The 26,750-nt window shown below is 49.6% G+C and overlaps 2 protein-coding genes across 2 annotated transcripts in view; both read left to right on the forward strand.

The window, feature by feature from the left end:
- ankfn1a (ankyrin repeat and fibronectin type III domain containing 1a) overlaps positions 1-17,864 on the forward strand; it is a 42,057-nt gene extending 24,193 nt beyond the window's left edge. The window contains exons 8-24 of the mRNA XM_084671053.1: positions 844-1,054; positions 2,963-3,157; positions 3,397-3,510; positions 3,828-3,925; positions 4,013-4,103; positions 4,760-4,867; positions 7,597-7,696; positions 7,849-7,981; positions 8,501-8,617; positions 9,072-9,287; positions 9,510-9,676; positions 10,783-10,981; positions 11,077-11,245; positions 11,809-11,975; positions 14,881-15,100; positions 15,250-15,442; positions 15,594-17,864. Of these exons, the coding sequence (XP_084527179.1) occupies positions 844-1,054; positions 2,963-3,157; positions 3,397-3,510; positions 3,828-3,925; positions 4,013-4,103; positions 4,760-4,867; positions 7,597-7,696; positions 7,849-7,981; positions 8,501-8,617; positions 9,072-9,287; positions 9,510-9,676; positions 10,783-10,981; positions 11,077-11,245; positions 11,809-11,975; positions 14,881-15,100; positions 15,250-15,442; positions 15,594-16,317 (3,222 nt within the window). The 3' untranslated portion in view covers positions 16,318-17,864. The remainder of the gene's footprint in view (positions 1-843; positions 1,055-2,962; positions 3,158-3,396; positions 3,511-3,827; positions 3,926-4,012; positions 4,104-4,759; positions 4,868-7,596; positions 7,697-7,848; positions 7,982-8,500; positions 8,618-9,071; positions 9,288-9,509; positions 9,677-10,782; positions 10,982-11,076; positions 11,246-11,808; positions 11,976-14,880; positions 15,101-15,249; positions 15,443-15,593) is intronic.
- A 6,817-nt stretch (positions 17,865-24,681) lies between these two features.
- On the forward strand, positions 24,682-25,353 carry nog3 (noggin 3). The gene has a single exon (XM_084670535.1). The coding sequence runs from the start codon at positions 24,682-24,684 to the stop codon at positions 25,351-25,353; it is 672 nt and encodes a 223-aa protein (XP_084526661.1).
- The last annotated feature ends 1,397 nt before the right edge of the window (positions 25,354-26,750 follow it).

The following is a 26,750-nucleotide window of genomic DNA, read 5'->3' on the forward strand; positions in this document are numbered from 1 at the left end:
AAACAAATCCCCTGATCTATACTGAAATCAAGTATCCACTTGTATGCAGACTTTCATTTAGTCAGCTAGCCAGCATTTCATCCATGAAAGAACCATTTGAAAGAATCTGATTCAATGTTATTTTTCGGTAACTGAAATCCACAGCATTTCAACTTCACAGTGTCGCATGAGATCAGTTAATCAGGTGCTTAGTGGAGCTTAGCAAGATCGATTGTGCCAGCTCAAACGTGACTGAAAGGGATCGATTGCGACACATATCGGCAAATTATATTTTTTCTATCGCGAAGCGGTTATTTAAACTAAGTGAACCGCGGTACGGCACGTCTTGGGGCTCTGAAACGGACACCTGCGAAACTACAACTTCTCCCAGTCCCGGTTCACCAGCTAATCGTTCCACTAAAGTCAACCTGAAATCCCACTATAAAACTTGCACAGACACACATAGATTCCTTGCATTATAGGATAGCTGTGATTGGTGATGTATCTGTAATCTATGAGTTTGGCTATTATCTGGCTTCAGCCCACATCGACGCCATCTAGACCTAATCATATTGTGGCATGCCAGCCATGGTGTGGAATGTGAGTGGTATTGATTGGACAAGCGGTGTTATTAACTGATACGAGGAGAGTGTTTATTTGTCTGACTTGAACATACAATGACTATGATGTAATACCCCTATCTTGTACGTGTGTGTGTGTGTATGTGTGGATGCATGCGTGTGTGTGTGTTTGTACACGTATGTGTGTTGACATGTGCGTGTTTCCGAATACATGTGTGTATGTGTCTGTCTGTCTGTGTGTGTGTGTGTGTGTGTGTGTGTGTGCGTGCGTGTGTGTGTTTAGACTGTGCCGGGCAGTGAGTGTGTGTTTGAGGCAGTGGAGCAGCAGGATGTAGACGCAGTGCAGATCCTGCTGTACCAGTACAGTGCTGAGGAGCTGGATCTGAACACACCCAGCAGCCAGGGCCTGACACCACTGGACATCGCTGTCATGACCAACAACACACCCATCGCAAAGCTGCTGCTTAAGGCTGGAGGCAAGGAGAGTCCCCACTGTGAGTACACACACACACACACACGTACGGTAACACACACACACCCAGGGACAGGCTCGCAGCCAAACACAAGCACACACTGAATTGCCCTCCTCAGTTCTATATATATATATATATATATGTACTCACTAGCAGTGCTCACATAGAAATGTAGTGGCATTGAAGTGCCGCCCTGCATATGCACACTGTCTTGGTGAGAACACACTCAGTAGAGAGCATTGTGGGAGCCGGACAGGTGGGAACTACCTGGTCTGACAGCTCGGACTCACAAGCCCCTCAGTGTGTCTGTGTGTGTGTCTACAGGCCTGTCTGACACAAAACACTGGCTACTTTAGACTCAGCCCCTAAAACCCCATCCCCAAACCTCCTTACCCCTCCTCCCTCCCTCCCTCCCTCCCTCCCTCCCTCCCTCCCTCCCTCCCTCCCTCCCTCCCTCCCTCCCTCCCTCCCTCCCTCCCTCCCTCCCTCCCTCCCTCCCTCCCTCCCTCCCTCCATCCCTCCCTCCCTTCACCCACTACCCACCCCCCATACCTTCCAGCCCCTCCCTCCCCATCCCAACTGAACAGCCCTAACAAGGTATGTCGTTTAATGGTTTAACTTTTCCAATGATGCATGTAACGCCGGCCAATTAGAGTTAAGTGATTTATTATCCTCCAGGGCAGCTTAGAGCTGCTAAAACACTGGAGGCTTCTCTCCCTCCTTTCCTCACCTCGCTTCTCTTCTCTCCTTACCTCTCCTTCTCCTCTCTTTTCTCCCTTCCTCTCCTTTCCTCTCCTTTCCTCTCCCCCCCTCTCCTCTCCATAGCACACTCCCCTCTTTATAAACAAACAGAATGTAAACATTGCAGTGTTTTTTCTCCAGGGGCGTTTTGCTTTATGTTGATGTCATTCCTCAAGTGCCAAGTAAATCAGTCAGGCAAGGTCCTGACAGTCTGGTTCCTACTGTAGGCTCAGGGGTGGAGGGGTAATTTACGAGCCCTCCTAGGGTCCCTGGGGTGGGGGTTGAGGGGGTATTTAGTCCTTCCCTAGCGGCCAGTCAAACAATGGGAGACTGTGTGTGTTTCAGGCCCTTGGTTTAACAGACCCACGTTAATTTATAGACCCAACGATTAACTACAGTTAGCCACTGTTAACCTCCATGTCTGTCCACAGTTAACTCATGATCGTCAGTCATGATTGTTCGGTTATCTATCCATCTCCCCCCCCCCTCTCTCTCTCTCTCTCTCTCTCTCTCTCTCGTGCTGGTGTAGAGAGGTGTCTAGTGTATGTGTTTTAAGTTGTCATGGTCCGTAAATATGTGTAGCCCAGAGAGATAGAACATGCAGCCATGTTCTCCTGCTGGGGTTGTGGGTAGGGCCATGGGCGACCTGGACTAACACCCTGGAGAAGCAGCGGCGTCTCTCTCTCCCTCTCTCTCTCTCTCTCTCCCTCTCTTTCTCTCTCTCTCTCTCTTCTCTCTCTCTCTCTCTCTCTCTCTCTCTCTGCTTTCCTGTGTCTTTCTAACTGATTCTGGAGAAATTAAGCGGAAATCACAGGTATTATATATAAATATATAATACACACTGGGGACACACACACTGCGTCTTCCTACTCTAAAGACACTGTGTTCTGTTGCCTATGACAACCTGTGTCCAGTGGCCATGACAACCATGTACCCTGTGTTTCAAGATAATGTGCCTTTTCCGGTGTTTACTTATACCTTTCCCTGGTTACCTGTGGTGTGCCCATAATAATTGGTGGAGCTTTCTATACTGTTATTTTTACTTTTCAAAGTGTACGCTCTTCTGTATATCATAATGTGTTCATTTAGGAGAAGCTAATGTGTTTTGTATGATAAACCGTTCCTAATCCAATATACATGTGTGCGTGTGTGTGTGTGTTTGTTGTGTGTGTGTGCTTGTGTGTGTAGTCGTGAGTGTGGAGAGCCGAGAAGCCCACCTGAGCCGGCTGGTGGTGGAGGCAGAGCGGAGGGCAGGGGAGCTGGTAGCCCAGCCCCAGAGAGAGGCCCTGAGCCTGGACGCCTGCAGCAAGGACCAGGCCCTGCGAGCGTGGGAGTGGAGGAGCCGGCTGTACAAGCGCATGAGGACCGGCGTCCAGCACGCCTGTCAGTACAGGGGGGAAGGGATCACCTGGACTGAACAGCAGTCAGACATTTCAGACACAAACTCCATAGACAAAACACACTTGAACCCAACCATAAAGGCTTGTTTATACACAGGGTGTGGATGGCAGGTGTTTGATAAGGAAGAGAAGCCATTAGATGTCCTTACACCCACACTAACCTCCTGTGTGTGTGTGTGTGTGTTAACAGAGTGTCTCGTGTGTGTGTGCACCCTTGCGTAGGTGTGCCCAAGGCTCCGTCCATGGTTCGTCTGAGCGTGACCAGCAGCTCCTCTCTGACCGTCTCCTTCCAGGAACCGCACTGCCTCAACTCAACGGTGGTCACCAAGTACAGAGGTACACACACACATCATTTTCCATCGGGAACAGGCAGAGAGCTGGCATGAGGGAAGGAGAGGAAGGGGTGAGAGGAAAGGGGATGAGAGGAAGATGGAGGAGAAGGGATGAGAGGAGGTGGGATTCGATGCGAGGAGAGAGGATGGGAGAAGAGGAGACTGGAGGAGAGGGGAGGTCTCAGGCAATCAGAAGGTTAATGGTTCTGCCTACAGCTCTAGAGGAACAATTGATCTGTAATCAACAGAGAAAAGACCCTGTGCTAATGAACCTAACCTGATTTGTCTGTGTGTGTGTGTGTGTGTGTGTGTGTGTTGCAGTGGAGTGGAGCTGCCTGAAAGACTTCTCCTTGCTGGCTGGAGAGATGGTGGTGGACAGCCTGCAGTCACTTAGATGCGCCATCAGCAACCTCACCACGGTAACCACTGATGACTTCACCCTCTCTCTCCACCCTGTCCACAGCTCTCCCTGGGCTGCCACCATCTTAACTGTGTGTGTGTTCCAGGGGAGGCTCTACTATGTCCGCGTGTCAGCCTACAACATGAAGGGCTGGGGACCTCCTCAATGCTCCCTACCCCCCTGCGCCTCGCCCTCCAGTAAGCTCCTCCTGCTCTCCTCCTCTCCTGTCCTCCTCTGTTCTGTTCTCCTGTCCTCTGAGCTCCTCTCTTCCTCTCCTGCTCCCCTGTCTGTTTCTCCTGTCCTCTGCTCTCCTCTTATTTCCTTACTTACCTTCAACTCATCTCATCTAATCGTATTCTCCACTTATGGTTATGTAATGGTTATGTTTTACTGGTTAAATTTGGTGTTGATGAAATCTAGTGTGTGCCTGTGTAGTTGTGTCTCACCAGCGATGACTAAGACGTTTCAGCCTAGAGCTGAAACGTCAGAGGTGGTTGTTGTTGGCCCCTCATCACGCCTCTGAATCCACAGACAAGGACCTTGAGAAGGGAACAGAGTTTTTATCTGGCTGTCACGACTCCCGCTCCCTTTCTCTTCCTTCCTCGCTCTGTTCCTGCCCTCCTTCTCTCCCCTTTTTTTCTGTTGTCATTCAGCCTCTAGCCTTCAGAATGTTCCAGGCTAGGGTTCAAATAACTGGAAGAGCAGTTTAAGTGAGGGGGAGAGCGAGAGTGAGAGAGAGACTGTTAATGGTTAACATGGCAAGACAAGAATGATTTGAAATATAGGCGCTGGATTTGAGAAGGTTGTTTATCATATTGTGTATGTGTGCGTGTGTGTGTGTTCGTGTGTTTAGATTGGCGGGAGAGTGACGGCCGTGAGCCCAGGAGGCGGGGTCATATTGAGGCAATGGAGCGCCTGCTACAACAGGTCCGTGCCACGCACACACACTACTGCTGTGGAGGTGAGTACACACCCACCTACACACAGACCCAAAGACGCACACAGACGCCATCTGTCCTATTGTCTCTCAGACACACTATCCATAATCGTCTGTCATCTTTCTCAAATGTGTTTGTTTGCGCGCCTGCCACCTGTGTGTCTGTGAGTCTCTCTCTGTGTGTGTATGTTTTGTGTGTGTTTGGTTTGCTGTGTGTGTTAGTGCAGCCTGACTAAGCCCTACTTCTTCCACTACATTGAGTATGGATTCAAGTGAAGAGAGGAACCATGCTCAAAACTCCAACACACTAACCCTGACTGCTGAATGAATACCCCTTTTTCTCACATACACATTTGTTACCATGTAGCCCTCCCTCCCTCCAACCACACACACACACACACACACACACACACACACACTGCTAGTACTCTACTCTGATAGCTTTCCTGAATATAAATAAACATGGAGACATTCATTCATTCTCGTTTGACACATTCTACACCTTCATGTGTCGGAACCCTCAGAGCCCTGCACTGTTCATTATCATATTATGCCAAATACCAGATGTAAAGAGGGATGAAGGAGATGCAAGAGAGGGATGGAAGAAAGTAGAGAGGGACCAGGGGAGATGGACACAGAAGGGGGGGTGGAGGGAGGTAGCCAGAAGGAAGGTGGCAGGTTGAAAGAAAGGGTTAGAGGGAGGCAGAAAGGGGAGGAATGGAGTGGAATCCAGAAATGGAGGGAGGTTGGTGACAGTTACTCAGCATATCCAAACACCAGCCCCACTGCCCCTCCTAATGTGGGGATAACCTTCCAGAGAGAGTGACAGGGTGTTCCCTGGCTGCCAAGTAGACACACACACACACATGCACACACACACACACACACTCTCTCCCTGGAAGGGGCAGGAGAGTGTGTGATGAAAAGTGCTTGTTGCATAGACGTCTGGAAACACAGGATGTCCAGTGGGAGGTTCCTGTGGATTTGTAATGTGTGGAGCCTGTGGGGGGGTGGAGTTACACCGTTTATTTAGGGAGTGTCAGGGATCTCAAATAAATGTGTGAAATTAATCAGCAGAGCTACAATGAGAGCAGTATTGAGGCATAGAGTCTCTATCTCACAGCACCCAGCCTGGTCAGAACACATACACTCACAACCACACACACACACACATTCTCTCGCATACATTGACAGCTTGAGATAAAGAGAGAGTGATAGAGAGAGAGAGAGTGAGTGAGAGAGAGAGAGAGAGAGAGAGAGAGAGAGAGAGAGAGAGAGAGAGAGAGAGAGAGAGAGAGAGAGAGAGAGAGAGAGTAGGGAAAAGAGTTTAGCTCCAGTGATGAGGAATCCATCTTGTCATGGTGAGGGGGGCTTGGTCTCTGCTGATGCGGGCAGACATGCGGGCAGCTTCCAGGGCCACGGCGCTCCTGTCATCATACCTCCCTGTCACGGCCAGTTAGAGGCAGGAGCAGCGATCCTCTCGCAGACAGACAGGGGTTTGAGACACGAGGGAGGGGGCGGGGGGCGGGGGGGAATATCACACAGGGCTGGGGGGAGGGGGGCTGTCCAGATATATCAATATAAACAGGATTTAACCAAGTAACTGCCAGACATACAGGCACAGTATTGCTTAATGGTCAATCTCTCTCTCTCGTACTCCTTGTGTGTATGTTACGCTCTCATTCTTTCTCTCATTGTTCTGTTCTGTTCTGGATCAGTTCCATGGGCTTTTATCTCAGTATGTCCTTATGTACAGTTTGGTTTTGGTTCCTCCAGGCTGGGGAAACGTGCCACATGAAGGACTGTCGTGAGCTCTGTTTATGGCTCACCAAAAGGAGAGGAAGAGTAGGAGACGCGGGAAAAGAGGGAAACATAGAGCCCACATGTCTGACACCCACTTCGGCCTCCCAGCCGCTCGCACCACATCCCTCGTCCCCCCATCCGTCCGCTCTCTCCATCCCTCCCTCCGCACGTCCGGGGGGGGGGGGGGGGCTGTCGGCAGGGGCGGGAATGGAAGTGGAGCGTGGCGAGGGGCACATTTCAGCCGCTCGGCAGCGTGGCGGCTGGCTGGCTGGCTCACGGCGTTGGCATGTCTGCTGCCGGTTCTCTCAGTGCCCTGTCTGCCCCGCTGTTTACACGCCAGCAATTACAGGACGCTTAATTAGCTGAGAAAAGACCCGAGGGTGGGAGATTGGCATCGCTGAGGGGGGTCAGGGGGGTCGGCTGGCGGGGTACAGAGCTGGACGAGGCCGAGATAAGATAGGGGTAATCCCACTCTTCAACCACACACACGCAGAGCGGCATGGAGGTCTCACTCAGCCCTCCCCCCTCAACTCTCTCTCACACACTGGGTTGCCTAAATAGTTGTGTTTATTACCTTTATTCTTTGGCAGTGCCCTTGTCCTTTTGTTTTCCTTGTCCCTAGTAGGAAAGCCAAGCTGATCATTGTCTTCCTCTCTTCTCTGTCTACGATAACTTTCTCCCCTGTATCCCTTCACCCGTCTTGCTCTATTCCTCCCCCTTCGTCCTTTACATTTACATTTAGTCATTTAGCAGACGCTCTTATCCAGAGTGACTTACAGTAAGTACAGGGACATTCCCCCTGAGCCAAGTAGGGTGAAGTGCCTCGCCCAAGGACACAACGTAATTTTTCACGGCCAGGAATCGAACCGGCAACCTTCTGATTTATAGCCCGTTTTCCGAAATCGCTCAGCCATCTGACTCCTTTCTCCCCTCCTCTCTCCCTATCCCAGACCCATCCAAGCTTCAGAACCCTAGTCGTAAGCAGTCAGTCTCCAGGAGTCTCAAGCACTTGTTTTATTCCTCAAACAAGTTTGTCAAGACCCTAAAAAGGTACATCTCACCTCTATATAATCTCTAGAATGTCTCTCTCTCCTTTTCTCTTTCTCTCCTCATCCAAACCCCTTTTCCACACCTTAAATAGATGCTCCCACAGTGTCTATCCTTTAATACATGAGATGGACTGTACCATTGTGCTGTTTCAGGGGGGTGTACCTTGCGGCAGTGTTCTATCACAAGGACAGTCTTCTGGTGACATCAGAAGACCAGCTGCCAATTGTGGAGGTGGACGACTCCTACAGCTCTTCTCTAATGCAGGACTTCATGTGGTTTACGAAGGTATGCTGGGTGTTTATGCTCTGCAAATGGTTATGTCAACATAAATATACAGAATGATAATCTCTCCTTTCCTCTCTCCCTTGCTCTCTTCCCCTTTCTCCCTCTCTCTCTCTCTCTCTCTCTCTCTCTCTCTCTCTCTCTCTCTCTCTCTCTCTCTCTCTCTCTCTCTCTCTATCTCTCTCTCTCTCTCTCTCTCTCTCTCTCTCTCTCTCTCTCCCTCTCTCTGTCTCTCTCTCTCTCTCTCTCTCTCTCTCTCTCTATCTCTCCCTCTCCCTCTCCCTCTCTCCCTCTCTCTCTCTCTCTCTCTCTCTCTCTCTCTCTCTCCCTCTCCCTCTCCCTCTCCCTCTCCCTCTCCCTCCCTCCCTCCCTCCCTCCCTCCCTCCCTCCCTCCCTCCCTCCCTCCCTCCCTCCCTCCCTCCCTCCCTCCCTCCCTCCCTCCCTCCCTCCCACCCTCCCTATCTCTCTCTCTCTCTCTCCCTATCTCTCTATCTCTCTGTTTCTCTCTCCCTCTCTCTGTAGTTGTCATGTATGTGGGAGGATGTGCGCTGGCTCAGACAGAGCATGTCTGTCTCCATGTCATCCTCCTCAACCCTGCAGGCCAGACACAAAATACTAACTGCTGCTGGACAGCTGCAGGTAGGACAACACCAGCAAAACTACCGACATGGTGGACTTGTAGAACTACAAATTGGTGGATTGTATGAACCAGTACAACATGGTGCACTGTTAAAATGTAATGGCTAACTGTAAAGTGCATGCAAGACTGAGATTGGTACCTTGTGAACCAGGAAGGATGAACAAAGCTTTACTTCAAGGCTTTCTTGTCAGAAGTCATATTTAAAAGCTTTCATTACTTTGGCATTTCCCTTAAAGACCCTTTCACAATATGAAGACATTTCAGTTTGAAAAAAAAAAATGTTCTGGAGAAACCTGAATGCATTCAATGCTGATGATTGTATCATGTCATGGTGGATGCTGGCAGTGCGGTGAGTTAAAGGGAGATGTTCTCCCCCTCCTTCCCTCTCTTTTCTCCTCTTCTGCCCTCGTCTGATGTTTCCCTTGTCATCTCTCTTCTCTCCTTGACTATCAGAACCTGCTGGGGACTCACAACCTGGGCCGGGCCCACTACGAACCCATCAAGGATCGCCATGGTAATGTGTTGCTGGTGACGATCCGCGAGGTGGAGAGCCAGTTCTCGTTCTACAGTGGGAAGTGGATGCAGGTGACCAAGCTGCAGAGCCAGAGGAAGTCCCTGTCAACGCCTGAGGAGCCCTACGCCCTAGACATACTGCTCATCACCATACAGGTACACACACATCCCCTTTCACACACACATACACACACACACACACACAAGTCCACTCTCACACTCACATGTACACACGTGTTCTTTTTTTTTACACACACATACACACACGTTTACTCTCTCTCAAACGTACACAGACACACTCACTCAGTCCCTCACTCATACACACGCACACGCACACACCAAAAGACAGGTCAATACTGAGCCTCTGTCTGTGTCCAGGACATCCTGTTGTACCAGAAGAGGAGCCAGCACAGACTGACTCCTGGCCTGTACGTGGGCTACCTGAAGCTGAGCAGCTCCGTGGACCAGATCCGGGTGCTGGTGCCCCAGAAGATGCCCTCCATGCTGTGCCACGCCCGCGTCAGGGACAACGCCAACGTGTCCAGGTACCCAGCATGCCCCTCACATGTTTCACACACAACGTTTACACAGCTTGGATGACCTTGTTTGATGTAACACATGGAGTACATCTGGTGCTGGACATTCCCCACAGGCAGGACAACATGTATATGTCAGTCCTTGTAGGGCAGTACAGGCCTGGACCCAGAACTCTCAAACTTCATTTTTAACCACACATTGAATCCAACTTTCATCTACATTTTGTCAAACCTTCAGTCGACAGTGCATCTCGATATTAAATTGTATTTTCAGCCTCCGGTCGTTCTGGTAGTAGGCTCATGGAGAGTGGGACCAACAGAGGTTATCTTCCTGCCTACCTGTGTGTGGGTGTTGTGTGCAGGTGCAATAATGATGTCGAGTTGACGCTGGTGGAGGGGGTTGACTCACGCGTCCTCTGTTCTGAGAGAAAACTGTGCATTGTTACTCTGTAGCCTAGTGTGTGTGTGTATGTGAAATTAGCTGGGTTTGTGGGTGCCTGTGTGTGCGTGTTTGTGTGTGTTTGTTAACAGATGGGGTCTGCAGGTAGACAGTGTGTGATGCTGCTTGGCGTCCCATGCAGGAATGTCCTGGCAGACAGACAGACAGACAGACAGACATGCCACAGAGCAGGGGACAGATTGCAGAGTGTGAAGTGAGAGACAAAGAAAACACTCTACTGTTTTTCCCCTTCATCTCTTCACTCTGAACACAGGCAGGCAGACAGATAGGCAGGAATACATACAAACAGACTGACAAGCAGACAGGCAGGCAGGCAGGCAGGAAGAGAGTTAGGCACACAGGACAAAAAGACTCACTGACAGGCAGGCAGACAGACCCAGGCAGACCCAGGCAGACAGACAGACAGACAGACAGACAGACAGACAGACAGACAGACAGACAGACAGACAGACAGACAGACAGACAGGCAGGCAGGCAGACAGACAGACAGACACACAGTGTCAGATAAACACACACACGCACACACACAGTCGCACACACACACACACACACACACACAAACACACACAGACCTAGAGGACAAACTGCCGGTTTGTCTAAACCACACATCATCTCCTTTTCTGTTCTCTCACTCCTCTGTTCTGTCCTTTCTCAGAGAGGAATGGGACTGGCTCCAGGGCCTGTGTGTCCCGGAGGAAGGCGAGAGGGAGGGGACGGAGGGAGAGAAGGAAGGGACCGAGGGAGAGAGGGAGGGCCTGGAGAACATGCCAGAGAACCCCAGTCCTCTGCTCTACTACGAGCTCCAGACTGCCCTGAAAACCCTGCTCAAACACATCAACCTGCCTCTGGCCCAGGTACACTCACACACACTCACAAACACAAACATACACACACACACATATTGTATCTGTGTCTGAACTGTAGTGTGTGTGTGTGTGTGTGTGAGCAGGCCAGGCCGTTCCGTGTGTACAGCCAGGAGGTGCTGGAGCTGGGACATGGTGTGTCCTTCCTCCTGCTACTTCCTGCGGCCGACGCCGTGTGTACGGCCCCTGGGCAGAGCAACCCCTACACCCCCCTCTCTGGCTTCCTGCACCTGCCCCTACAGATGTTTGAGCTGGGTAGGAACCAATACATCCAGGATATACATGAACTACACCAGGCATTATTCTGCATTGTAATACAATATAAGGAAACAACACCATAATCCAGTAGTAGGTATACCACACCAGGATACACTCATTCTCACTCGGGCCCTGCAAGTGTCTGTTTCTGTATTGTTTTAAAATCCTGCTCTGTCTAGTCGTCTTGCTTCTGTCTCTCCCCTGTTCTCCTGAGCATGTAGAGAATGATCTTGGTACACAATCTTCTGTTTGTCTGTGAGAGAGAATCCTTAGATTAATTTATTTCTCTTGATCTCTCTCTATCTTTATATCTGTCTTTCTCTCTTTCCCTACCTACCTCCCTCCCCCTCTCTCTCACTTTATTTATTTCCCCCTCCTCTCCGACGTGACATGCTGAATCAGTCTGGATTCCAGTGTCTCTATGCTCTTACCTATTTCTACTGCCCTCCCCCAACACACACACAAACATGCAGACACTAGTCCCCTTTTTCTACAACTTCACTTGTTACCTCATACATTTGCTTCACGTTACTGACCTTTGTGCGTGTGTGTGTGTGTAGTCCATTTCTGTGCATACCAGGAGAAGGCTGTTAGTGTGTACTGCCGTCTGTCATCTGTCCTGGAGCTGGATGCTCTTATTACCCAGCAGGCTTTGCGGGAAGCCATTACAGATCCGGAAGTTGCCACTGCCAAGCAGAGACACCAGCACATCCTTGACTACATACAGGTAACACACACACACACATCACACACTCACACACACATAGGGACATACAAGTTATGTAATTCTGCTATTGTGTTACATTGAAAATAAGTGAATCACATTTTCACTTAGCATTTCATCAAGCATTCTTCAGTAATACATAAACTCGGTTTAAGAGGGGCTAGCTGTGAAAGAGGTATTTCTATTGAATCACACTGAATGAGTCATACTTGTGTTTCTTCACACAGTAGATATTTATAAAATGTATTAAGGGCTTTTAGTTTGCAGTCAAATATATATTTCTCAAACACCAAAATGAGACTACATAAACAACAGTTAGTAATCTAATTAAAGATGTTTATTGAACTAATAAAGTGTAAGTGCTGCTGTTCTAGTTGTTAAACAACTTGTTATTTTAGTAGTAGAGGACGTAGTGTGTGTGTGTGTGTGCACATGCCAGACAGTTCTCTAATGTCAGGATGGTGTTTTCACTGTGAAGAGCTAGTCCACCACAGTTAGTTAACACTGACCACAAACCACCAAGTGTGTTCCTCTGATGTGACCTTGAGTGAGGTGTGTGTGTGCATTTGTGTGTGTGTGTGTGTCTCCATCCGTCTATGTCTGGAAAAAACCCACAAATTGCTCAGTGCTGTGAGAGCGACAGGGGAAAAAATAATACCAATCATAAGAGCTGGTGTGTGTGTGCGTGTTTGTATATGTGTGTGTGTGTGTGGTGAACTGCAATGTGTGCTTCATTAGCCGGAGTGAAATGGTAATATGAGGGGCAGATTGTTTGAAAGGGGGCCATGTCTGTCAAAAAGCTCCTAGTCCCACACACACACACACACACACATAAGCCGGTTGAGTCTGGGAGGTCTTGTCGTCCGTTGCATGTGTGTGCCTGTGTGTGTCTGTGTGTGTGTGTGTGTGTGTGTGTGCTTGTGTGTGTGTCTGTGTGCTTGTGTGTGTGTCTGTGTGCTTGTGTGTGTGGCTGGGCATCTGTGGTCTGGCACTAGAATGACGCGAGGTCTGCTAATTGGACAGTTTGTTTAGACGTCCAGGCGTGGATGGAGCACCATACCAGAGCCCCTGGCACGGGCTCAGGGCCTTAGACACACCGAACAGCACCAGTAGACTCGATTCATCTTCATTGAAAACACATTAGTCTCGTTAAATTCCAAATCCGTTTTTTTTGTTGCTGAAGAGCGGTCCAGGATGGCTGCCAAGGACAATGACGAAGATGTGGAAGTCCCAGGGTTAGTCCCTAGGTCACTTCTCATGGCTCTCATGGGGGTGTCACGGTTAATACCGTCCCCCACTTGGCTCTCATCTGGGGGACACGTTTAATGCTGTCCCCCTCTTAGCTCTCATTTTGGGGCTCAGGTTTAATATCGTCTCCCGCTGGACTCTCATCTGAGTGTCACATTTAATACCATCCCTCTCTGACTTCAGTCCCCAGCTTAATGGAATCTAAAGCTGTCCCTCATGAATGGTCTGCTTCCTGTAGCAGCGAGGCAGGAAGTCCTTTTGTCTGGCCTTTATTAAAGCCCCCGTCTCCGGAGTCTCCTTGCCTGTCACTTTCACTTACTCTCTGTGTGTGTGTTTCTGCGTGTGTGCATTTACGAGTGTTTGTGTGTGTTTGTGTGTCATCTTCAGTCAGGTTCCCGTCATTGAGATGTCTTTAGCTCTAAGTGACAGCCATGTTTGGAACTGATGCGGCGGTCTTATTCGCACACACACACACACACACACACACACACACACACACACACACACGTACAGGAATGGATAATGATGATAGTTCTCCACTTGCTCCTCTAACTCTGCTTCATGACCTAGTCCCCCAGGAGAGCTCCAAGCATACCTCTGCCTGGGTGCTCTGGGGGCTCTGGTGTCCTGGGGCTCTGGGGGCTCTGGGGTCCTGGGGCTCTGGGGTCCTGGGGCTCTGGGGGTTCTGGGGGTCCTGGGGCTCTGGGGTCCTGGGGCTCTGGGGGTTCTGGGGGTCCTGGGGTTCTGGGGCTCTGGGGGCTCTGGGGCTCTGGGGGCTCTGGGGTCCTGGGGCTCTGAGGTCCTGGGGTCCTGGGGCTCTGGGGTCCTGGGGCTCTGGGGTCCTGGGGCTCTGGGGTCCTGGGGCTCTGAGGTCCTGGGGCTCTGGGGTCCTGGGGCTCTGAGGTCCTGGGGTCCTGGGGCTCTGGGGTCCTGGGGCTCTGGGGGCTCTGGGGTCCTGGGGCTCTGAGAAGTTCTTCGTTTATTCCCTCTCTCCTCCTGTTATTCTCTCTCTTTCACTTTCTGCCACCGAAGTGCGGGCATTCTTTCCAACCGAGTCATCCACCCGGTGTCAGTCTTGTCCTTGTGTATGTGTGTGTGTGTGTGTGTGTGGTGTCAGTCTCTTTGGCACTAAGTGCTCTCATACGGCATGCCAGACAGTCACCTAATTGCTGCCTAATTGCTGCTTAACGTCTGTCATGCTTCGTTTTTCTCATACACACACACTTTCACACATGCTCTCTTTGTCACACACGTACGCCAAATACACACTATGAAACTTTGCATACACTTGCACACATACACACACACACACACACACATACACCCACAAATGACAATACATTCTATGCTTGCATACACACAATATGACAGACCAGGCAGTAAGTGGTGTGTTAACCTAACCTCAGGCCTGCTGTGGAAAATGTAAAAGTAAGGGCCAGAGGAGTAACACCCTGAAGAGTTATGGAGTGTGTGTGTGTGTGTGTGTGTGTGTGTGTGTCTGTCTGTCTGTCTGAGGTCAGGCATGTCTTTAACGTCTTTAATAATATTGAAACCACATGAGCCCTGCAAGCATATACTGTATCTGTGTATGTGTGTGTGGGTGTGTGTGTGCATCTGTGTATGTGTGTGTGTGTGCGCATCTGTTTGTGTGTGTGAGCAGCAGATGGATGAGATGTGGCGGGAGCTCCGCTGGATCACTGACGCCCTCCAGTGCGCCCGCGAGCGCCAGCCCCGAGGCGGGGTGCCCCTCTCCTGCCTGCTGGACCCCAACTCCCAGGACCCGGACGCCAACGCCAAGACAGACTCCACCTCGTCCACCATGGACTACCTGCCCACGCCCTCGCCCTCCCCAGAGCTCCCCAGAGGCAAGGCTGTCGGCGGTGAGACCCCGCCACGCATGTCCACGCAATGCACTCTCACACAGTTTTACCTAGTCCACACACACTCACTATTCACACACAGACACACACACTGTTCTTGGTAAAAGCTCTCAGTATTGCCCTGTCTGACCCTGTCCTGTCTACTGTAGACTCCCAGCTGGGCTCAGATGAAGACGCCTTCTCAGAAGTCTTCTTGCCCACGGACAGTGACTACGACTCCAGCGAGGCCCTGAGCCCTCGTGACCCCCCCGACCTCTACTCCCCCCCCCAGGGCCTGTCTCAGCAGGCCATGTACGCCCTGGGGGGCAGTGCCCCTGACGTGCTTCAGATCCACGAGCTCAGGTAGGGGACCACCTGCGGCCTGGCCTCCTTCCTCGCCTCCCCGCTCCATCTTTGGCTTACAGCTCCCCTCTGTTCCCTCTCTTGTCTTTTCCCATGAATTCCTGTTCTCATGGCAGCATGAAGTGATGTCTTTCTCTTTTCCCATCTGCAGGTACAGTGTGTGCTCGCCCGCTGACCTCTCCCCCTCCCTCTCCAAAGACCTGCCTATATCCCCGTCACTCTCCCGAGACTACCCACTCTCCCCCCTCCTCCCCCTCTCCCCCGGCCTCAGCAACACCACCAGGACCCTGGAGGGGCTCTCGCTGTCCAGGGACAAGCCAGCCCCCAGCACCCCCCTCCGGGCCCTGGCCAACCCCCCTTCTAAAAGGAAGCTGCTGTCCCGGGGCCACGGGGCTGGGGGCCAGGGGGGATACTTCTTCAGTGGGCCCCAGCGCTGGCTCAGGGGCCACAGTGACAGCCTGGGGGGTCCCCTGTCTGAGGGGGTATACACCCGGCAGAGGGACCAGGACCTGCCCTTCACGCTGGCCCAGCCTGGAGACCTCCCCTCCTCCCAGCCCCTGTCTCCCCTGCCTTCCCCCCTGCTGTCCCTGTCCAGCCAGGCCAGCAGTGTGCTGGAGAGCCGGCGGGGCAGGCAGAGGGAGGCGAGGCCGCATGTACGCAGGATCTTTGTGGAGCCCTGCAAGGAGGCGTCCCCGCCTGGGACGGAGGGTCGGCGCTGGGCGGAGGAGGAGCTGGAGGGGGGAGAAGGAGTCGGGGTGTCGGTGGTGGTGGTGGCTGAGCCAGGGCAGGGCCAGGATGGAGGCTCTGCCCAGGATGTGGACTCAGATGATCAATCAGACGCCCAGGTGTCCGAGATCCTCAGTAGCACGCTCTAGGATTGGGCAGTGACTCCGAATCGGGCTCTTTGATTGGACAGTGTTTAAGGATGGAAGCCCAGGGTTAGATTGTGTTGAGTATCCGGCTCTAGGAATTAAACCATTTTCACGATAACATTCTAGGATTGGGCGAAAATTGGCCTTCAGATTGACATTGGGATAGCATGGTTCCACTGAGCCCTATTGTTGTATTTTAACTGCAGCCTTGAACTGCAATGCATTTTTGTGTGTGCTTGTCTCTCTATCTCTGTCCCTCTTTCTCTCTCTCTCCCCCTCCCTTCTCCTACCTCTCTTTGTCCACTTCTCAGTAGCCATGCTGACCAGACGAGCCAGACTGAGATCAGCAGAACGAGAGTTGCAGGTCAACTCAGACCCATGGCAACGACTGTTAAAACTAAGCCACTCAAACCATGCAATGACAACCCAAACGCTTCACAGCACCTCTGCACTTGAATCCGTGTTCAACACAGCATGTCCATCCACATCAGCACAGTTTAGATCCACTCAGAGGGACTTATTGTCCATTCACGGAGAGAGTCATCCACAAAGCAATCATCAAAAACATGACTGGAGCATGGAGTTCCCCAGTTGAAGCCTTAGGAGAGCGCTTCTCTTTTTCCTTTCTCACTCCTCCCGTGGCGTGACCTTGGATGTGTGGTGTTCACAGGCGGTGCCACCCTTAGATGTTGTCGAGCTACAAAGTTACAGTGTCTTTAGAAACGTTCCCAGGGCTGGTTGGACGGACATGGTTAGGGTTAAAGGCATGGTTAGGGTTAAAGGCATGGTTTGGGTTAAAGGCATGGTTTGGGTTAAAGGCCCTCTCGGCTCTCATGGTGAATGTAATGTTTACACTTCTGTCTCTGTCGCAGTGCTCCCAGGTTTCACACACAACAACGTTTCTCAAAGCTGCTGATGTTCTCCTCAAACAACGTTTCATGAATGTTGTTGTGTGAGATGATACAACGTCCCGCCCCTCACAGCCTCCACAACGAGAGGCTTATACCTCCCACCTTGTGTTCCTGCGTACAGTATTTTTATACTCTGTTTTAAAAATGACTTGCTATTTCACATTGAATGTCCACCTTAAGTCTTGTAATGGAGTCAAATGAAGATGTTTTTTTGGTGTTTTCTTTTGTCTGCATGATCTTGTTGTGTACCAGTGTGGACTAACGCCCTGTGTCCACTTTGTGCCTAACCGTGTCTCGCATGACAAGGTCAAAGATTGGGGTCAGGGGATTGTCTGGAAGGGCATGATGACCGTGCAGCATGAGTCTTTCTCGACAGTGGGTTTTGGTGTGTCGTTAATACTGCAGTATCAAACATCAGACGTCTCCTATCGTCAGAAACATCCAGCTCTCATCAGTCACAGGCAGACTGTACCCAGGAACAGTATTAGCTGGAGGGCAGAGAGGTCAGCTAATGATGGTGCTCATACTTGAGCCACACAGACCACAGATTGCACTTTGAACCTGTTAGTATTTTTTTATTTAGAACATAATGTCTTTCATATGTTACAACTGAAAAAGAAATAAATGTAACTAAGCCAATAGCGTGATGTTGAATGAATTGGTCTTTTAGATGAATTGTTTAACTTGAACTCGGAGCTAAATTTTGCTGCAAACTGGCACATATCTCACGGCAGTACACCAGTACTGGCTTCAAAGGGTGGTAGGATTTGAACAGACTGCTTGTTTGCACTTAATTTAGGAATGAAAGCTGACTTGAAATTCAATGCACGGATAAACGGCAGCTTTCCATTGATATTGATTGTACGACCACTCCAAGTTGGTTACTATAATGGTAAAGTTTTGGCGTTATATTTTTTATACAGGATGGCGTATTTGTATTTAAAGGTCAAAGGTCAATCCACTTGCCTCAATTTGTGAATCCTGTCTTAGTTAAGTTCATTAAAAGTGATGTAGGTGTCAACCACTCCATCAAATACCAAATGCACTAATGTTGTCTTAAATGTCGAGGTCCATCACTCTCGAGCACAGCTGCACCTCTTGCTATTGAAATGTTACGTTTTCATGTATTTATTTGGTTATCTGTTTAGAACCGCTGTTTCAGAACCATGGTTCAGTCAGTACCACAACATTGTAGCTACTGTAGCTGTGTTACGGAATACAGAAACATGAGTACCATCAAACAATCTGTATATATTTTAATTACTTTGTCAATAACATAAACAAACTTACAAAGCATCGAATAGATACTTTCTTGAATGAAAATTACAACTTGTGTTTGTGTGTGTGTGGGGGGTGGGGGACACAATTTGTGATGATGCAAGCTCTGAGGTCACATGGCCAGGTGTGCTCTACCGTTTCAAATAAACCTGCTCCTATATGGATGTTGTGTACCAAGCTGTCTCGGTCTCCCTCTTTCTCTTTCTGTTTTTCACGAGATTCTACACAGTGGATTGGTTGTCAGTTTTTCAGTTTGTGAGTCAATGAGTTTTGAACTGTTTTGTAAATGATCGTATTTAACCTGGTATTTGACCTCTCCTCTGCGTCCACTGGATCACATCTAATCACTTCCCTGTATCTCCCACATCTCCCTCCTTAAGGCAGAAATATTCTTAAACTAGTGTTAGTATTTAGGACCAGTACGCGAATTACGGGGGGGTTTGACCCCCCTAATTAAGACTTGGACCCCCTCCATAAGAGGTAAAAACAACAGGTCGGGGGGGTAGATACATTTATATATCGTGCTTACCTGTAATCGTAAATATTACTTTACGCCCTCAAGAAAACTTTGACCCCCCCGATTGTCATTGTATAATTGGCACTCTGTTTACGATGTCTGACAGGATCCTCTATCTCGCAAGCACGTTCGGAAGAGAGCAATGGCACATATCAGCATCTGTCTGATGGCATGGCAACCGGTTACCATGGCTACGACACAAAGACAGCGCACAGCACTGGATTGCCTCAGAGATCTAAGAAGGGGAGAGGTGAGGGAGCCAGAGGTGGTGGTGGTGGAGGTAAACAGACACAATTACATATATATCCCAAAATAATTGAGATAAATACGTGAGGGAGAGAAATAACAGACAAAGAAGGCATGAAATACCTACGGCAGGGGGACAAAGATCATTTCAGGTTCATTTCAGGATTAAAAGATGGCAACTGCAGGCTATTAATCCTTATAAGTAATTATAAAGTAGCCATCTATATTGACTCAGTGCTGACGTTGCTTAGGGACAAGGGATTGCTCAGACTCGGGTTAGTTAGTCGGGTTATGTTCTGTTTGTCAATATTTGAACTAATAATGACGACACTCAGCTTGAGGAAATGTATTTTGGTTTGTGTGATGTGCAATTGCTTGGTAATCAAACTTTTCTGTAGAAGACTACCTGTCCTGTTGATCATCCACAGGTGAATTGAGGCAAACTATTCCCAATTGGAGACTGTCTTGACATCAAGGGTATGGAGCTACAGAATATTTATCAATCACCCTGATGGAGTAAAGCCAGAACCCCAGGTGGAGGCTGGCAGGGGAGAGGGAATAAGAAAAGTCATACACACTGTAGTAACACACTCGCCTAGTGGCACTGTCAGCTGTCTGTGAGGGTTCCCAGGTCTGTGGACAGTCTGTAAGGCTGCAGGTCTGGATAGTCTGTAAGGCTGCAGGTCTGTGGACAGTCTGTAAGGCTGCAGGTCTGGATAGTCTGTAAGGCTGCAGGTTGTGGACAGTCTGTAAGGCTGCAGGTCTGGATAGTCTGTAAGGCTGCAGGTCTGGATAGTCTATAGGGCTGCAGGTCTGGATAGTCTGTAGGGCTGCAGGTCTGGATAGTCTGTAGGGCTGCAGGTCTGGATAGTCTGTAGGGCTGCAGGTCTGGATAGTCTGTAAGGCTGCAGGTCTGGATAGTCTATAGGGCTGCAGGTCTGGACAGTCTGTAAGGCTGCAGGTCTGGATAGTCTGTAGGGCTGCAGGTCTGGATAGTCTGTAGGGCTGCAGGTCTGTGGACAGTCTGTAAGGCTGCAGGTCTGTGGACAGTCTGTAAGGCTGCAAGTCTGTGGATAGTCTGTAAGGCTGCAGGTCTGGATAGTCTGCAGGGCTGCAGGTCTGTGGACAGTCTGTAAGGCTGCAGGTCTGTGGACAGTCTGTAAGGCTGCAGGTCTGTTGACAGTCTGTAAGGCTGCAGGTCTGTGGACAGTCTGTAAGGCTGCAGGTCTGTTGACAGTCTGTGGGGCTGCAGGTCTGTGGACAATCTGCAGGGGCTTCAGGTCTGTGGACAGTCTGTAAGGCAGCAGGACTGTGGACAGTCTGTGGGGCTGCAGGTCAGGGGACAGTCTGTGGGGCTGCAGGTCAGGGGAAGTAGTACAGGATCCCGCTTCCCGGCCGGCTAACGAGGACCACAGCTGCACCGTGTCAGCTAATCAGGGTAGCCACCACATATTAGCTGGCCAGTACTGGGAGGAGGAGGAAAAGAGCAAGCACGGTCGGAGCTACAGCCAACAGATAATTCACATTGTTTCCCTCTTTAAACAGGACTAGAGCCCCAGACGGGGCTTGGCACCTTTCCCTCCACCGGGTAGTACTTTAGTTTGTTTGCATTTAGTTTTTTCCTGTTCTGTTGAATAAACACCCTACCTGGTTTAAACTGTCCCTGGTTGTGCAATCTTTCTTTGGTCATACGAGGTCAAAGCCAGAGCGAGCTCCCTGGTTACCACAATAGACTGTAGAGCTGCAGGTCTGTAGGACTGCAGGTCACAGCATGGGAGGGTGTGAACTGCCTGCAGGTCTGTGGGGCTGCAGGTCTGTGGGACTGCAGGTCACAGCGTGGGAGGGTGTGAACTGCCTGCAGGTCTGTAGGGCTGCAGGTCTGTGGGACTGCAGGTCACAGCGTGGGAGGGTGTGAACTGGCGGGAATCTCACAGCCTTCCTGGCAGGAGTTTTCCTGTTGGAACGTCCAGAGCATGTGGCGTGGTGTTCCAAGCCCCAGAATTCCTGCCCTGCGTAGCGAGGCCTCTGGCACTCTCACACGGACACACAACAAAGAAGGCACACTGATCTGTCCATCCCTCCTTTCTCGCTCCATCCATCTCTGTTGACAGCTTGGTAAATTATCAGGTCTTTTCGTTTTGGATATTACTTTCCCAGCCCTCCATTTCACTATGGGCTCTTTTATTTCTCCTATTTGCTACGAATGCTGAACTGGTCTGTCAACCTTTTTCTCAGTTTACCAATGTTTCATCCAGGGATGGGCAGATAGTGAGTGTGTGTTTGTTAACTGACCTCTGTCTGCCACCTTGAAGCCTTTGCACCTAAATGGAGCGTCCAAATTGCTGTGTTGTCGGGTCATCAGCAGGTCTGCCAGAAGAATTAGACCCGAACACACAAGGTCTCTGATCTGGATGAGCTTGGGAGGCCTGCAGATTTACTATTAAGATTAGAAGACCCTCGTATTCAGACATCAGAGGACACACACATACACACCGTGACACTGCGTGGGTGTGTGCGTGCGCGAGTGTGTGTCACTGTGCGATAACCACACATCTCTGCGAAATCACAAAAAATAGTCCCAGATCCGCTCCACTCGTCTGTGTCGCCATCATTTTCAGGAAAATCAAAGGAAAATGTGATTCAGAACATGTGGATTTCCTCTCTGCTGGAAAGAGAGGGAAAGAAAAAACACTCCAGGAGAAAACTGGAATATACGGAAAATTGTGACGTCGGTACAACTCTTTAGATGATAAGTGAACCTGATAGTCAGTCCTCTTCATGACATAATGTTTTTACAGTAGGAACTCTAGCTAGTGCTTAAGCCGGCACTCAACCAGCACACCACAGACATCATCTGCTGGCTGGTGTGTCGCATGCTCCATCCTGCAATGTCCCCTACGGCTGATCGCTCCCTCAATCAGACAATGGGTAGCTCAGGTACCAGCTCGTCTCTGCTGGGCTGTCTTCTCCACGGGAGGGGACAGTGGTCCCAGGATCACATGCAAAAACAAGTGATCCTGTGACTCTGTGACGGTGATGCTGATATCTACTGAAAAGACTACTTCCAGATGTTTCCAGAAGTTGGCTTTGAGTTCTTCTGTCGCTGTGATGGTCATGTGCCACCCAGCTTTAGACGGCAATCAGAGTCCTGGTTTGGCCCTGGTCACAGCCCTGTTGACATGCTCACACACACACACACAATGTGACGATAGGAGTCTTATCTGAGCATCATGGCTTTGCCTCTGGCTTCCTGAGGGGAGATATCCCAGCATCCTCTTGGAGTGGCGCCTGTCACAGCACAAGGACACAGCAGCAGGCCAGAAAATTACCCTAAGCCTCATTAGAGAGAAAGAATGAGAGAGAAAGAGAGATGGTGCAGGGGGCTACAATAAACCATTTAGATGGATCAAAGCAGAACTTCTCATATCAGGATAGTCACACTCCTGTCTGTGTAGCAAGTGAGCTGTCGGCTATATATCTTGGTTTTTCGCATGAGAGACTTAAATAGAAAAATGTGATGGTCACACACACAACATACACAGTAAAGCTAGAAATATTCACTCAATCTAGCATATTAATTCCTCCCCAGCGACAGATATATTGCGCCAAAATAAGGCTATAACTCTACACAGCCATATTAATTCTCGCGATCGCGGGTCCTCGCAGTTGGAACTAAGTTCCCGACATTCTGGGGCTTATTTGTCCCTGTCTCGTGCGGTCCAGTGGAGCACAGTCGCCCTTTCTCCGTCCCTGCTTCTCAGCACCGGCACCGACCTCGCAGACAAGAGTTGTTTTTTATTTGGGCCATAACTCAGCCTTTACTACACGCGCTCACATTCCTCTGGTTTGCCTTCTGGCGGGAGCAGGAGGTGCGCTCTCCAAGGCCGTGCTGCGAGTGACTAATCGAATTGTGACTGTTCAATCGTTTTTCTCTGTTACTGCCGTTCATTTATGACTCCCTGGAATTAACAATCATTAAAGTTTTTCTGCTCTTTTTATAATGTCCTGTGTTTATCTTTATTCTCAAAGTTGCGCCTGGTCAAATTAATTGAGTTGTGTTTAATTTAAACACTTTGTCCTCTTTCAAGGTTAAGCATAAAAAGTTGAGAGGCTTCCTTGTGGAATAAAATGATAAATAATAGTGGCAATGAAAGCAGCACTTTGCTCTCTCTGCCTCCGTCCCGAGTCCGTCTAAACACACGCTGAGAGCATCTAGGTGGGGAGAGACTTCTAAAATAAACAGCGCTCTGGCACCAGCCGTCTTCGGGACAGGCGCCCTCGTAAAAACCCCTCTCGCAGTTTGTCTGTCTAGAGGAGACGGCTCTCGGCACCTCCGCTGTTGAACTTGAACTGTCGTTTGATTTATGAGACCGTTGGTATTCCGTCCACGAGACACATCTGCCAACTATGAGACTGCGGAGTTAGTGCAACACTTTCACTTGGTGGAGGGATGCCACGTTTGAATACCCGCTTTGAAAGTCTCAAATCGCCATCCAAGGCCATTTACCGTCAATGATAAAACGGCCTAATAAACGTAAACCGATACGTTTCTTAATGTGTGCATGAGTGTGTTTTGCAGGGGGGGTGGCAACTTCACCCTACTCAGTGGATAATGGGAGGGAAGAAGGGAGGAGAGGTAGGGGGAGGCTTTGGGTCGTTTGGCTCCAGCCTTGTGCATAAGCATATGAGAAAGAGAGAGAGAGAGAGAGAGAGAGAGAGAGACAGAGAGAGAGAGAGAGAGAGAGATGTGGGATTACATCACTGCCCGCGTGGATATATCGGTGGAGCCAAAGGAGGCTCCGTGTGGCCACAGGGAACAGCTCGTGCGTCGGTGAGGAGCCATGCATAGAAGGCTGGGTGAGCCGCTCTTACTCCACCTGGACTCGGACCTGATCAGGACCAGTACCCAAGCCCCAAGGAGATGCAGCCAGACCAGACCAGACCACACTTCTGATGCTGATGTCCAAAAAATGTCACTGAAGTGATTCATTTGTCACGCTGGTGGGCTCGTGGAATTGCCTTGCACCTGTGACGTCTCTGCCTGGACCTATGTCCTAAACTTTTATCTGTGCAGCCAAACATTCCGCTGACCACGCACATCGACGTCCCACTCCTCGACTGCAGTCTCTGGTTGCCATGGTGAACAGCCAACGACCTAGAGGAACTTTCTGATAAACTTTTGGACTGCACAGAGCGCGAAAATCACCTGGGGGAAGCGCTTGCGTCTGTTCAAACTGAATGGGGAGGAAATACTGCACGAGGTGACTTTCACAATCCCCGGGACGAATACACGGATGCTCTCATATCTCCATTGAGGATTCTATTATTCATTCCTCTCTCCCCTGGAACTATCTATTTTACTCTCGTGGAACTACATCAATTTGACCTGTCCTGGAACTAACCTCTATCAAGGCGATGGATAGCTCCTACTCTCTCCTCGCCTTGGCTCTTCTGGTGCTGTCTCTTGGATTCGGGATAGAGGAAGGCATGTGTCAACACTATTTCCTCCTCCGACCCATTCCAAGCACCAACCTACCCATAGTGCCGCTAAAGGAAGACCCAGACCCAGTTCTAGACCCAAAGGAGAGGGACCTGAACGAGACGGAACTCCGCTTTACGCTAGGGAGCCATTTTGATCCCTTGTTCATGTCCATCACCCCGCCAGAGGACAAATACGTTGGGGAGGAAGACCAGGGCGACTGGGAACTGAGACAGAAACCGTCCGGAGCCATGCCCAAAGAGTTCAAGGCCATTGAGTTTGAAGTCCAGCACGGCAAGAGACAGAAGCCCAGTAAGAAACTCCGCAGACGGCTGCAGCTGTGGCTGTGGTCCTACGCCTTCTGTCCGGTAGTTTACTCATGGAACGACCTTGGGCCCCGGTTCTGGCCACGCTGGGTGAAAGGGGGTAAATGCTACAATAAGCGCTCTTGTTCAGTCCCTGAAGGGATGGTCTGCAAACCTGCCAAATCGGCCCATTTTACGATCTTACGATGGCGCTGCTTGCAGAAAAAGGGGGACTTGAAGTGCTCATGGATACTCGTTCAGTATCCCATTATATCAGAGTGCAAGTGTTCTTGTCCGAACTGAATAGAACTGAAAAATAACTTTTGAAATCATTATGTTGAAATAAATCATAGCTCCATGATTATTTTTTATATGCACTGCCAAGTGTAAGAAGAATGTATATTTTATGTATATATGTGGTGCCATTTTAGTTTAAGACAAACTTTTAAGACAATTTTAAAAGGTCAGTATTATTACTATAACTAAAGGTCTACTGTATTTGTTTGTTGATGTATCTTGATATTTATATTATGAGCAGTTTGTACTGCAAATCATTTGACATACTGTTTGCCTACTGTTACTGAAGGATTTACAAGCTGTTTTCTAATTCTTCTGGATCTTTCTGAGGTTCTGTACATACAGGGAAAGGGAAACGTGGTGGATTCACCATGGACATGAAGCTGGCATATTTATTATTTAGACCCATGTAGTCATTGTCAATAAAACCACTCAAATGGCACCCAAGAGGGACTTCTGATTTGTTACAACGATGCCACAGATGAGAGATGATCTCTGGGAAGCTGAGGGTCAGAATGTCTCTCTCCAGTAATGGATGAGGTCCAAAGCCAGACATAGGTTGTGGTGATGGCCAGCCAGACTCAGCCAGGCTATAAATCCAACCTCAGGCCTAAACATTGATCCATTTCATTGATCCAAAATAACTGAACGCTGCTGCTCCACTCTTGCCATCAAATGACCTGTTAGAGTAGTTTTAAAGAACAACATGCTGTGTGGCTAGATTGCCAGGAAAGTGCTTTTGTATCCCACTGTGTGCTGCGTGTCCCTAGAAGTGTGCTCCTGTCTGCCAGAGAAGCTGTTTCTCCGTGTTCCTGTGTTGAATGTTGGCCCACCTAAGTAGTTGCAAAAAGGTTTGAAACACCTTAAAATTACCAACAAGTGCAACTTCCGTTAGTTTGGGGCAGTATGGGAGTTTTCAAGTCATTTCCAGAAACAAAAAGTTGATTTCCGGACTCGGCAGAAATCACACACCATCCAGACAGACACACACAAACGCTGTAGCAAAACGGTGGGCTACATTGTGAGGTAGCCTTAAGAAGGAGGTCATCAAGCTGTGTGATGAAATATGTGTGTGGTGATATCAGTTTGCACATGTGTGTGTGTGTGTGTGCGTGTGCATGTTTGTATGTGCGAGTCCTCTGCTACTTTCCCAATGTCCTGGTCTCCCCCTGTTAGACAGAAGCCTTTCTCTGACAGTCTAAGGGGTCTTTGTAAAAGGATTAAAAGTTAAAGACCTTCATTTTCAGATTCTTGCATTTAAGCTGCATGGCGCCTGAAATACATACTGGCTGGCTGGGGGGGGGGGGGGGGGTCACATGTAGAAACATTCTTCCTGCGTCTGCACTCATTCTCCAAAGAAGAGAACAGAAGGAGATCCAGAGAGAGAGAGATCCAGAGAGAGA

This window comes from Hypomesus nipponensis, chromosome 13, assembly GCF_054491055.1.
Source record: "Hypomesus nipponensis isolate SF chromosome 13, ASM5449105v1, whole genome shotgun sequence".
Taxonomy (NCBI): Eukaryota; Metazoa; Chordata; class Actinopteri; order Osmeriformes; family Osmeridae; genus Hypomesus; species Hypomesus nipponensis.